This window comes from Echinops telfairi, unplaced genomic scaffold (genome assembly GCF_000313985.2).
Source record: "Echinops telfairi isolate 266 unplaced genomic scaffold, ASM31398v2 ScPeMD7_7468;HRSCAF=8506_0, whole genome shotgun sequence".
Classification (NCBI taxonomy): domain Eukaryota; kingdom Metazoa; phylum Chordata; class Mammalia; order Afrosoricida; family Tenrecidae; genus Echinops; species Echinops telfairi.
In genome coordinates this window covers 83,323,049-83,337,433 of record NW_022111369.1, presented here as the reverse complement: position 1 = coordinate 83,337,433, position 14,385 = coordinate 83,323,049, and the positions used below count along the sequence as shown (strand labels likewise).

General features: G+C 37.3%; 1 protein-coding gene across 1 annotated transcript in view; it reads left to right on the top strand.

Moving 5' to 3' along the window:
• Positions 1 to 14,385, top strand: part of DTHD1 (death domain containing 1) — an 87,056-nt gene that overhangs the window by 7,338 nt on the left and 65,333 nt on the right. Inside the window, exons 4-5 of the mRNA XM_004706353.2 lie at positions 4,499 to 4,678; positions 7,244 to 7,485. Of these exons, the coding sequence (XP_004706410.2) occupies positions 4,499 to 4,678; positions 7,244 to 7,485 (422 nt within the window). The remainder of the gene's footprint in view (positions 1 to 4,498; positions 4,679 to 7,243; positions 7,486 to 14,385) is intronic.

The window sequence follows — 14,385 nt, the reverse complement described above, 5'->3', positions numbered from 1 at the left end:
TTTAAATCTGTAAATGGAAGTTAGTTTGTACATGAAAAATAGGGTCTGTAGTAGTTAGGATGTGAATTGTGGGGCAGATTTGCTGGGCTGAAAATTAGTTGTTGTTTTTTTTGCTATGAAAACCTACACAAGTTATTTATACTTGATGTCACCCAGTGTCTTTATTTTAATATTGAACAAAATGATAGTGCTTATCTGATTAGCTTGTAAGGATTAAATGAGATATAATACATAAAAAGATAAAAGGAAGCCTGTTGTTTTTAGGTGTCATTGGGTTGGTTCTGATCCATACGACCCTTAGCACAACCCCACAAAACACTGCCTGGTCCTGCACCGTCCTCAAAATTGTTCTTATGCTTCAGCCCCTTGTTGCATCCACTGTCAATCCATCTCCTTAAGAACTTCCCTTTTTTCACTGCCCCTCTACTTTACCAAGCATGCTGTCTTTCTTAAGACTGGTCTCTCTTGACAACATGTCCAAAATACGTAACATGAAATCTCGCCATCCTTGCCTTTAAGAAGTGATCCGGCCCTACTTCTTCCAAAATAGACTTGTTTGTCCCTTTGGCAATCCATGGTACTTTCAGTATTCTTCGTCAATAATACAATTGAAATGCATCAATTCTATTTTTGGTCTTCCTTATTCGGTGTCCAACTTTCACATACATATGAGGTATGTTAGTCTGGGTAGACTAGAGAAACAAATCCACAGAAACTCATATGTATAAGAGAGAGTTTTATAAAAGGGTAAGTGCACATTAAGAAAGCATCCCAACCCAGTGCTGTCCAAGCCTATGAGTCCAACATTGGCCCATATATCTGACACCCATCCACAAAGTCCTCCTCCATCTCATACAACACATGCAATGACCCCGACTGCAGGAGGAAAGCCGAGTCAGTAAGCATGTAAGCATCTCAGTGCTGGCAGTGGTCTCCACACGGCTGCTCCTGACCCAGGGCTGCATCGGGGTAGATCCATGCGGCTTCTCCTCAGGGATGTCTTGCAGGAAGTGAGTCTTGGCAGCTGAAGCAGGGAACTGGCTAAGGCAGCTGCCCCTGGTCTGACCATCACAAACAAGAGACCCGAGAACTAGAAAGGCGAGGCTCACCAAGCCATTTATCACTCTGCCCTTCAATTAATCCCACATGTGTTTATTGGCCAGGTTGGCACAATTTACCTTAACTATCTCATGAGACACTGAAAACTCCATGGCTTGGGTCAGGTACACTCTAGTCCTCAAAGTAAAACCCTTCCTTTTCAACACTTTAAGGATGTCTAATGCAGCAGATTCAGGTAAATCAGGTAATGCAATTCTTCCTTTGATCTCTTGACTGCTACTTCCATGAACAACAGTTGTGGGTTGAAGCAAGATAAAATCTTTGACAAATTCAACCTTTTCTCTGTAATGATGTCACTTATTGGTCCATTTGGTGTTCTTTACCTTGAGTTGTAGTCCATACTGAAGGCTGCAATTCTTGATCTTCATGAGCAAGTACATTCAGCCTTCCTCACTTTCAGTGAGCAAGGTGGTATCATCAGCATATTGCAGGTGGTTAATAAGTCATCTTCCAATCCTGTTGCCACATTCTTCTCCCGATAGTCCAGTTTCTCTGATGACTCGCTCAGCATACAGATTGAGTAAGTGTGGTGAGAGGATACAAACCTGCCATACACCTTCAATCATGCAGTATTCTCTTGTTCTGTTCCACAACGGAGAAAACGTATGTTAGAAACAGAGACTATACACAGTTATTGACCTTAGCATAGATTTGATAGGAATTAATATTTAACATTCTTCCTGTAGTATCAGATGACCCAATAAGCAAAAATAGCCTGTGCTACTGTGCCTACTGATTTATAGTGACTAATTTTTGTTTTGTGTCTGTCCATCAGAGCCCCTGCTTCTAGATATGGCTGACATTTGTCTCTCCCCTAACCTTACAAGACCTTTCTACAGACATCATAGTTTTTTATGTCCCCCATCCCCCACCCCCAGGTAAAATCATTCAGTACAGATGAGTAAGTGAGCACACGAAAGCCCAGTGTTTACCTTGCTTCCTGGTACTCCACCCCTGTCTGTAGGCCATTGAGCTTTTTTTTTTCCTTGTGGTAAAACACATGCCACCAAATATTTGTCATGTCTACAATATTTATGTGTACAATTCAGTGGCATTACTTATGTTCACCATGTTATATATTAATACTGTTCATTTTCAAATTTTTGTCACTCCTAATGAATGTATTTCTAAACTCTTAAAATAGTTGTCTTCTTAAGCTATCTGTAACCTGTCATTATTTGAAAAGGGTGGGGCATAAATATAAAGATTTTGATGGATGCAGGAAATTATAATACATCTTTTCCTTTTCTGAATTTTTATCTGAGTTATAATAAAGTTTAGACAATAGATTATGAGAGCAAAACAATCTAATGATGTAGTTCCATTCACAAAACTAAATATATTAAGTCTGTGTGGTCTATAATAGCTTGGCTAGGACTTCCTTTGAATGGGGCTTTTTAATCATGGCCAATTTATTTGTCATGATAAAAAGCCCCAAATGTGTATAACACATGTATCTTTCATAAAATGGATATTCAAGGTACTTAGTAAATAGATAAATAGATAACCAAGACAAACGAAAAAAAAACAAACATTTTCAACAGTGGAAAATAAAGGCTTTGACTTTTCTCTTTATTTATGTTCTACTGTTCTCTAATGTTTAGTGTTATCCCTATTTTTAGTTTAAGAAAAGCTAAAGCCTGGATTCCTTCCAAACATTTTTATGTGGGTCATATCACATTTAAGAATTCTAATTCTGGATTCAGAGAAATCACCGTCAGAGTTCTGTTCATGATGTTTCCTGGCCTGAAAACCTCTGGGCTAGTCAACATCTGCTAAGTGTGGTTTCCACGCTGTAGCATGAGAACCAAGGGCAGGTCCCTGAAGACCTTCCTTTCTTGCCTCTCAAGTTTCCCTGCAGCCAATGCACAGTATCCACCATGCACTGGATTATCCCAACAATAGATTCATGCAGTGATATTGTGAAATCTCTTCTTAGTCAGCTTTCAAGCGAGACATTATTTTCCATGGGTTTGTCCTGAAAGTGTGTGTGTGTGTGTGCGTGTGTACATGATTATCCACTCATACTGGGGTGGAGCCTGCCTGGTGTTTGGGGAAGCATGAATAGACCAAATTATGTCTAACTCTTCCTCCTCATTTTAAGCCTTGGTGATTATATGTGTTGTTCATTTTGTTTTCATTTATGTACTCAACTCCCTTTTGCATGATTAAGGAGCTTGAGTATGTATCTGCCTATATGCATTAGAAATTTAAATCATATGGAATAAAAAGAAGCTAAAAAATCTCTCACCAGTCTTCCACAGAGGAGAGAAATAGAGAAAATGACTTTTATTTCAGTACACCAAACAATATCCATTACTACTGAATCAGCCCCAACCCTAAAGGACAAAGAGCAGTAGTCAGGACAGGGCAGGGTGTTTCTGCTGCTCATCAGAACCGACTTGATGGCACTGAGCAGCAACAATAACAAAGGGCAGAGTAGAACTGATTCTTCGGGCTTCCAAGACTGTCAGTCTTTGCCGGAGTAGACCACCTTATCTTTCTCCTAGGAATGATAAATAGGTTGGAACTGCTAACCTTGCTGTTAGCAGCCTAACGCTCAGCCAACACTACCACCAAGGCTCATTTCAGGACCCAAACAGATGGTGAATTTTCAGAAAGAAAACTTTGCTGACAGTATGGGTGCTGACATTAGTGTACATTATCCAAACGATGAATTTTTAGTCCTTGGAATTCCCTAAAATATCTTGAGTCAAGAAATGTCAAGGCCTTTCTGGTTAAAGGAGGTTAGAATTCAAGAAGAAATTTGTATTTATGCAAGCACTGATTATGATTGTTCATTAGCTGACTACTTGGAAATGCTCTGATTTTTCTCTTTTCATAGTGCACATATGAGAAATACTAATAATGTACGTGTACATTCATGTCAGGGACAAGGGTGGTGCAGTAGCAGGATTCTCGCCATCCTGTGGGATAACTGGTTTTAGATTTCCAGTCAATTCACCTTAAGCACTTTCTTATGTCAGTGGAAGTTTGTGTGTTGCTATGATGATGAACAGGTTCGGTGGAGCTTACAGACTAGAAAAACAGCTAGATCTACTTCTGAAAATCCGACAGTGAATACAGTGGTTCTGGGGAATACAGTGGTTCAATGTGTAACTCATCATGAAGATGGCCTAGAAACAGATGCATTTTGTGTTGAGCCTGGGCTCATCGTGAGTCGGCATTGACTTGACAGCTAAAGACAGTATCACTGTCATCTTGTGGACTGATCACCCTTCTGGGTTAGTGGAATCCGTCAAATGCTGGGAGAGGACATGGAGAGCAAACATATTTTTCAAGTCCAAAGAGGATATGAAGCAAGTACTGATACCCAAATAGCATTGTGGTTTATTCTACTATGTTTTAATCCATTCAGGGTACCTGTGCCGAAGTGAAAGTTTACAAATTGGGTATCTTTTCTGTGGTGTCCTGTTTAAAGAAAGAGTCTTTCACCGTGACAAAGAAAGGCTTCACTCTTCAACCAAGCATGGACCCTCGGATAGCCTTAAATTACCCCTCAGGAGTTTTCATCTCATCAGTGCTTGTGCAATTGAAGGTAACCATTAACAATTGGTGAGGTGTAGAATTGATATTGTGGAACATTAAGCATGGTACTGAAGGATGAAGAAGATACAATCTCTTCATGTAACAAAAAAGGAACCTCTTTTATATGAGCAATTATAATACAGCAGATGATAGACATTGGGTCTTTCATTAATGATTTGTATGAGAGAAAGGTAATACGTCTAAACCATGAAAATATTTATAATGATAAATATTTGGCTGTATTTAATTATAAAACATTAGAATTGAATATGTATAAACATTATTCACAAAGTAGATACAAAGTAGAAAAATTCATTTTAGAAGATTTATTTCCTTAAATAATATTTTTTGTCCTTCTGTCTTCAACTCTTTTTCACTTTTTTAATTTACCTCAGTATATTTTTATAATTGGTAAGGACAAATAATTAAATATAAAACATTTTATAAAGCATAAAAGATTTACGAAATACTTTATTCATAAATATTCCCCATGAATTTTTCTATTTTGGAAAAATTTTCACTACCATTATTATTAGCCAATGTTATGTAAGAGAAAATAGTTAAATAAATATCGTCTGTTTTTCCAGTTTCTAAAGATCACTTGATCTAACAATAGTTCTAATTAGAAATTATATAAAATGTCCATTCTGTTTTCTAGGCCATTTTGTTGCCTAGGATTAAGAATATTTTTCAGCTATTTATAACATAGAACAGCAAACCCAGATTTTAGAAAGATTTTTCTAAGGAGGCTTATATTGTGTGTTCTTTGATAAATTAATAGAATATGGATTTGACCAATTTCCCTATACAACTTAGTTAAATGTCTCAAAGTAAACTTAATCAATGCATGTTAATAAATATTGAAGAAGATAGATCTTGAAGATATATAGTACCCAAACATTTTTTTATTTTGAAAACCTTTAAACTTAAGAGATGAATCAAAAAAAGGGAGAAGAAACAAAGTGATAACAGTGCTTGCTACTTTTCATATTTTTTCTCTCTGTACATATTCATCTATCTCAGGCTTCATCATAGTCAAACATCAAGATACTGCAACCCCAAATATTTCAGCTCGTTCTCTTAAGAAAAGGGCATTCCCATCCACAATTATAATGCACTGGTTAAAACTGAGAATTTAACTATGAATACAACACTGTTTATATGGTCTATATTCATATTTTCCCACATCTCAATTATGGTTCTTATAGGCGTGTATCTGTAATACACTGATTTTGTTTTCCAGGTCAATTTATTGCTTATCATTAAGAATGTTACTTTGCGTTTTTTAACGTATCGCATATTTATCAATTACGAAAGTGGCTTAGGACTGGACAGTGTTTTGTTGGTTGTGCATAGGTTCACTGTGGGTTGGAACCAACTTGATGGCATCTAATAACAACAACAATTACAATAATCTACCATTTATTTATCTATCATCTATCAATCTACCAACCTACCAGCCAACCTACCTACCTATCTATTATCTATATATGGGAGCTTCAAAAATTTTGTAGAAAAATGGAAGTAAAAGATAATGGAAAGTTCCATGAACTTTTTGAAGCCCCCTCATATATATTCCAAGTAGCACCAGGATCCGTATGTCCCTAATGTTTGAATCTCTTTTCTTTCATTTTTTGTTGATATTGGCATTCGTCTCCCATCTGTCTGTTTGTTGTTCAGTGGTAGCTTGTGCGCTCTGTGAGGGTGGAAGACAAACCACGATTCTTGTTACACATTAGCAGGGTCACAGAGCTTGCAGACTAAAAGGACTGGTTACATACTTTGGAAAATTAGCTAATGGAAACCATATGGTTTAAAACAATATTGCCAGGCTCACTTACTTTGGACACATCTTCATGAGGGATAAACTGCTAGAGGAAGACATGCGTTTGGTAAGGTGGAGGGCATATGAGAGCAACGAAGACCACTGGGGAGATGAATGCAAACAGTAGCCTCAGTAGACTCAAACATGCTGATGATGGTGAGAATGATGTAGGAACAGGCAATCATTTCATTGTGTTGTACATAATAAGGTCACCATGAGTTGGTGTGGACTCCAGAGCAGCTATCTGTCTACTGATCTCTAACATTGTGGCACTGTGCATATAAGTCCCTGGGGAGCTGCAAGGCACTACTAATCGAAAGACTGATGTTAGAACCTAACAGAGACTCCCTAGCTGCCTGGCAAGCTACTTCGAAAAATATTACACTCTTGAGAACCCCTTGAAACACAGTTCTACTTTGCAATAGATGGGGTCACTATGAGTCAGACTTGACTGAAAACCAACTGGTATGCATCATGTGAAAGTGTCCTTCCCTTGAGAATATGTAATATGAATTGAGTGCATGTATGGAATGACTGCCAAATGAGTTCAAAGGACTTTAAATCTATTCAAATATGCTATGGTGCTGTTGTCTAGGGTGGTTGGGCACAAACTTGAAAGAAAGCATGTGGACCTCAAACTATATTTAATAAACTTTTCAGAGACTTGGCTTAGAGATATGCTGATACTTTAGATCTGTTATTAAAATATGGTATTTGGCACATGAATACATATTTTTTTCCTTTTTCTAGGTCCAACCAATTGACCCCTCTCTTGTGACATATTTAACAAAGCAAGAGTCTTCCTACTCAGTAGTATCTACAAGCCCTCTGATTCACATTAAGCACCCATCAACATGCCATTTTCAAAAACCAGTAACTGTATTCCTACCTTGTTCTCCACACCGTGATAAAGAGAAGCGACGTTCTGAAATAGATCATAAAAGTACAACTAGTATTACAACCAACAGGGTCACTCCTTTATACCTCAATTGGTGAGTAGGTTCTGAATATCCCTATTTGATTTGATGATCAGAAAGGAAACCTGAATGATTTTATAAAAATGTAACCCAATACCTGGCATTTAAATATCATAATATATTTTATCTAATAATGAAATATTGTGGGCCTACAAAAGATCATGATTTTGGCTGGAAAGGAATCCAAATGTTGCTATGCAAAAAAGAAGAAGAAAATGTATAAAAAATTAATCATTACTTTAAAGGAATTTAAGACAAAGCAGTTATAATAATGTAGCATGATATATGACTAATATGGTGACTTTAATTTCTATATTTAAGAATTTTCTCTTGTAATGTAGTCACCGACTTACATATAAGTTACAGGTGTTACTCCCCAAATAGATAGAATTCAATTAGTTTTTGCCATATAGATGATTTTCTTCTTGGCCCAGTTTTTATAATAAAGGAAGAATCCCATCAATACTATATTGTGTATATCTGTGTAAATATGTGTCTGTTTATACATGAATGGTTGATGGTGTTTGGTCTCTGATTTCACAAAGGGGAAAGAGAATCAACCCCCATATCAGCCCCAGGCCAATACCTGTGAGGCAAGGATCAGACACATATCTGCTTTCAAATCTTTCTTTCCAATTCTGACACTAACTTCCTTTCGACTTCCCCGTTGGATTTGATAATTCATTGCAATGGTCACACAGAATTCACATCATATGAAAAAGGCTTGCTAATGAAGTTAACAGGTTATAATTCAGTTTCAGAAATGTTCAAGATAGAGGTAGTTCTTTGGTAAGGCAGCTTCTTCCCAGCCATGCTCAAAGACAGACCTTTCTCTCTTCTTGACCACTCAGCCATATAGTCCCCTGCTCAGGCAATGTTACAATCTCTTTTTGGTCTGTTGATAAATGCCTAAAGAGCACATCATTCTAATAAAAGCCTTAGCCCAAGTAAACTCCATCGGTCAGAAAAACCCAGCTTTCTCAATGAAGTGCCTACTGGCACTCTATTCTGTAAGCAAACGTCCTGCCTTTCCTGTTTTAGGAACTCCATGGTGAAATCCATTCCTCTGCCTTTGCCCTGCCCTGGGTTTTGCTGCTGCCTTTCTGCTACTTACCTGGTGTCACAGCTTTCTTTTTCTGGGCAAGGATGTTCAATGAACAGGGAACTTGGGGTCCAAATGCTGTACTCTACTCCTGGATTTTCTGTCTTGGTAGTAATGAGATTCTTCCCTTTCCTGCTCCTGAGATGGTTCATTTTATTCTTGGTAGGATGGTTGAATTGATCAATCTCTACATTGGAATTCCAAGCTTTTACCATCACAATTCACCTTGTCAACTGTCACTCACAATGGAACCACCTAACCCTAGCAACATCTTGTCCTACCACGCCCTACCCAGACCCATCAGGAAAAAGTCATTTGGTGGTTATTTTAAAGACCATGGTCAGGAAAGCCAGGAGCCCTGGTGGTATAGTGGTTATGCATTGAGCTGCTAACCATAACGTCAGCAGTACAAAACCACCAGCAGCTCCACCAGAGAAAGATGGGGCTTTGTACTCCCATTAAGAGTTATAGTCTCACAAACTGACAAGGGCTGTTTTAACTCGTCCTATAGGGTGGACATCGACTGTATGGCAATGACTTTTATTTTAATGGCTAGAAGAACCGTATCAAGTGATTCACTTCATAGAATGTATATTACGTTTACAAACAGAATCAAATGAAACCAGAAATAAAATGCTGACAATAAACAAGATACACTGTTTTTCAGTGCCGTCGAATTGGTTCTGACTCATATCAGTCCTATAAAAAAAAAAGTCCTGATCCAGGGCCATCGTCACAATCAGTGCTGCTTGAGCTTATTGTTGAAGCCACTATGTAAATTCATCTAGCTGAGTAAATTCTCTTTTTTTTTCTAGCTGTCCATTTTATGAAGCACATTGTCCTTCTCCAAGGTTGGGTCCACCCTAATAACATGTCCAACATAGGTGAAAAAAATCTTGCCATAGTTCTTCTAAGACATATTTGGACAGTACTTCTTTCCAGATAGATTGTTTTTTGTTTTTCTGATAGTACATGGTATATTTAATATAATTGACCAACCCTAATTCAAATCACCTTGTTCTAATGACTGCATCTGGGTCTAGGTAAAGGTTCCATACAAATACAATTAGATGGTCTAGAATTTCCATTCATTACAATGTGATCCATAATTATGATCGACATTGTTCCTGTTAGGTACCATTGAGTCAGTACTCACACATAGCGACCTTATGCATAACATAGCAAAACACTGCCTACTCCTGTGTCATCCTCACAATTGTTCTCATATTTGAGCCCGTTGTTGCAGGCACGAGGCACAGTGACAATCCATGTCCTTGAGGCTCTTCCTTTTACCGAGCATGATGTCCTTCTGTAGAAACTGTTCTCTCCTGACAATATGTCCAATTGTATAAAAAAGAAACCGCGACATCCTTGCCTCTAAGGAACACTCAATGTTCATCTTCCAAGAGAGATCAGTTTATCCTTCTAGCAGTTCATGGTATTTTAGGTATTCTTCTCCAACACCACAATTCAAAAGATTTCAAAATTCTTCTTCAGTCTTCTCTTTCACATGCGCATGAGGCAGTTGAAGCACCATGGCTTGGATTAGACTCACCTTAGTCCTCAAAGTAACACCCTTGCTTTTCAACAGTCCAAAGAGGCTTGTGCAACAACTGCTGCTTACAGGAGGATTGATTGTGGATTCAAGCAAGACAAAATCCATGACAGCTTCAACCTTTTCTTGTGATGGTAACAATTGTTCCACTCATGAGGAGTTGAATTGTCTTTACATTGATTAGTAATTCATATTGAATACTACAATCCTTGATCTTTATCAGCAAGAGCTTCAAGTCCTGCTCACTTTTAGCAAGCATTTGTGTCATTTTCATATTGCATTTCTGCTAAGTTTTCCTCCAGGTCTGATGCCACATTCTTCTTTATCTAAGCCATCTGCTCTGATGATTTGGTCAGCATACAGATTGAATAAATATCGTGAGAGGTTACAAACCTGATATACACCTATCTTGGTTTTAAACCATGCACTATTTCCTTGCTCTGTTCACACGAGTGCCTCTTGATCCATGCACAAGTTCCTCTTGAGCACCATGGAGTGTTCTGGAATTCCCATTCTTTCCAAGGTTATGCATACTGTGTTATGATCCACACAGTCAGATGTCTTACATAGTCAATAAAACACAAGTAAACATCTTTTTGGTATTCTTTGCTTTCAGCCAACATTCATTTGACATCACCAATTATATGCCTTTGTTCCATATCCTTTTCTGAATCCAGCCTGAACCTCTGGCTACTCCCTATTGTTGTTGAATAATCTTCAGCAACATTGTACTTGTATGTGATATTAATAGTATTGTTCTATAATTTGAGCATATGCTAGGTTACTTTTCTTTTGAATGGGTACAAATATGGATCTCTTTTAGTTAATTAGCCGAGTAGCTGTCTTCTAAATTTCCTGGGACAGACAAGTGAGTGCTTACAGTGTTTCATCAGCTGGTGAAAATATTTCAAATGATATTCTATCAATTCCTGGATCTTCTTTTTTGGATAATGCTTTCAATACAGCTTGATTTTCTTCCTTCAGCACCTTTGGTTCTTGATCATATGCTACCCCCTGAAATGGTGAAATGTCCACTATTATTATTATTATTTGTATAGTGACTCTGTGTATTCGTTCCATCTTCTCCTGCCTTTTCACTTTGAAAATTATCATTTTAATATTTGAGTCCTTATAATTGTCATATAATAAACTGCTTTAACACTGAGGATTAGAAACTATTCTTAGCTTAAATAAATTGTGTATGGTGTCTTAGACAAAACACAATGCTGATTCAACCTCCCAACTAATTCAATATTGCAACTAGTGGCTTGATTTTTTTTCCCCTTGAGTTCTTTCAGGTATACTAAGAATGTTCTTTATTTTTAGTTTTCTCACTCTAGTTCTTTGGACATTTCATCAAAATATTTGATTTTCTTTTCTAAAGCTGCCCTCTGAAATGTTCTATTCACATCTTTGACTTCATCATTTCTTCTGTTTGCTTTAGCTACGCTCTGAGTAAGAGCAAGTGTCCGAGACTCTTCTTACATCCACTTGGTGCTTCTGTGGCCTTGGTTTAGTTTTGTTCAACTTCAGACTGGACTTACCTGGGATCAATTGATAGTCTGTTCCCCAGCAGCCCCTGGCCTGACCATAGCTGCTGATCCTGAGTTTCTCCACTGCATCTTTCCACAGACATAGTCAGTTTGATTTCTGTGTATTTTATTTGGAGACGTCCATGTGTATTGTTGCTTTGTGTGTTTTTGAAAAATGGTATGTACAAATTATTGGTCTTATAAAATTCTAGAATACTCCAGCCTCCTCTCTATCACCAAGACCATATTTTCTAACTACTATTCCTTCCTCTGCTTTCACCTTTTGCATTCTAATTACCAACAATAATTAATATTGTTTGCACATTGATCCCTTCTGTTATTTACAGATTACATGGAAAATTCTTTGGTATACCTATTCAAATATAATATAAATATTCCTATAGCAGGTAAAAATAACATAAAAGGGAATAAAATCACTGTGGCCTCAGTTTTATCATTTGTACCGTTAAATATCAGTGAAAAAATGAAAATAAGTTGTGAACGTGGAGTTTTAATTTAACAAAAGTTTTTTGTTTTGTTTTGTTTTTTAAAAATTCAATGCCTCAAACATTTTTATTTTCATTTACATAATATGCTTATAAAATTAATTTGGCTTAATAAGGTAAAATAATAAATGGCAAGCAATTTTATTCCTGTTTTAAAATGTAATGATCAAAAACAATAAAGAAGCCAAAAAAGAAGAATCTGAAAAATAAAATTTACATAGCAAAGTGGTGACAGAAGCAAACCAAGAAAACAACATTGTGAAGGTAAAAGCAAAGCTTAAGCCTGATGATAGAATAAAATCAGTTATGACCATAAATCTAAACATGGCATATAGTATATAGAATGAAATATAACACCTAATATATGCTATTGCCTTATCCTAATTCTTCAAAAAGATAATTTATATCCTGCATGCTACGCAGTTTTTGTTATCAAATATTTTGCTAGTATTTCCATTATTGTTTAAATTGTTTATTTCAAGCATTATACTTTTTATTTTCTAAAAGGCGATCGTCCACCCCTCGTTTGTCAGTTTGTCACACTGTGCTTGCTTGTATGTTGCTGTGATGCCATCACCAGAATTTTAAATAGCAGCAGGGTCACCTATTAGAACACATCTCAGTGGAGAACAGACGACGGAGAAGGACCAAGCTGTCTATTTTCGAAGGATTAATTACTGAAAACCTTTTGAAGAGCAACACAACACTTCCAGGTGTAGTGCCTGAAACAGCCCCTCAATTGGAAGCCTCTTAAACTATGACTGAGGGAGAGTGTCTTCACAGGCAAGTTGTCCCTAGTGATGTGGATGGGATAAAGCTTTGGGGACCTTCCTTTGTTGATGGAACTCTAGTCAAAATGAGATTGAGGTATTTCTGTGTGGTTTACAGTGTCATTGTTGCTGGAGGAGCTATATGTTTACCATTATATGAAATCTAGGCTAAGTAAATCTATGGAGACAGTAACTGTATTGATAGTTTCTTGAAATTATGGTAGTTGAGGTTGGGGAAATAATGAATGCAAGAATCAGAAAAAGGTCCTAAAATTGATTACAGGGTTGTTCACACAATTCTTTTAATATGCTGAAACCATTGAAATGTATGATCTGAGAGTTATATGTCACTAAAACTGTAAAAACAATCGGAACAAATGGCTGCAAACATCTATTAGTAATTGGTACATGGAATAGACCAACAAGTAGTTGTTTGAACAGAACAAGAGACCACATATTGTTTAAAATCAGGAAAGATGTGTGTCAGGATTGTATTATCTCACCGTATTTTCAACCTGTATGATGAACAAGTAATCTAAGAAGGTGGAAAATATGGAGAGAGGCATCAGGATCAGAGGAAGGTTTATTAACAGCCTGCGATATGCAGATGACACATCTTGCTTGCTGGAGTGAGGAGGACTTGAAGCACTTGCTAATGAAGATCAAGGTTTGCAGCCTTCAGTATGGATTACCATTCAATGCAAGCACCAATAGATAAGCTAATGATCAATGGAAAGAATGTTGAAGTTGGAAAGGATTTCACCCTGTTAGGATCCACAATTAATGTTCATGAAGGAAACAATCAAATGATGTGTTGCTTTGGACAAATCCGCTGTATAAAACCTTTTTAAAATGTTAAAAAGCAAGGATGTTATGCTGAGAAACAATGTGGGCATTGCCCAAGTCATGGAATTTTCAATCTCGGCTTGTGCATCTGTGAGGTGGGCATTGAATGAAGAAGAGTGAAGAAGAATTGATTTAGTTGAATTATAGTACTGGTGAAGATAGTGAAAGTGCCAAATGAAAGAACACACAAATCTGCCTTGGAGAAAACATAGCCAGAGTGACCCATAGAAGGAAGGAGGGTGGAACTTCGTCTCATGTACACTTGACATATTATCAGGAGAGAACACTCCCTGAAAGAAGAAAGCATGCCTGGTGAAATATAAAGGCAGCTCCAAAGAGGGAGACTGTGGACTAACTGGGTAGCCAAAGGGACTTAGACAACACTTTTGATGATGGCACCGGTCGTGACAAGGTTATTCTGTATAAATTGGGACATTGGGCCTCCACTCAAGTACTCCCTCAATGCAAGAATACTTTCTTCTATTAAATTGGTATTCTATGATGCTCACCTTCCCAACACAACCACTGAAGACAAAGCGGGTGAATAAGCAAAAGCGTGAAGAAAACTGATGGTGCCCGGCTATCAAAGGATATAGCATCTGGG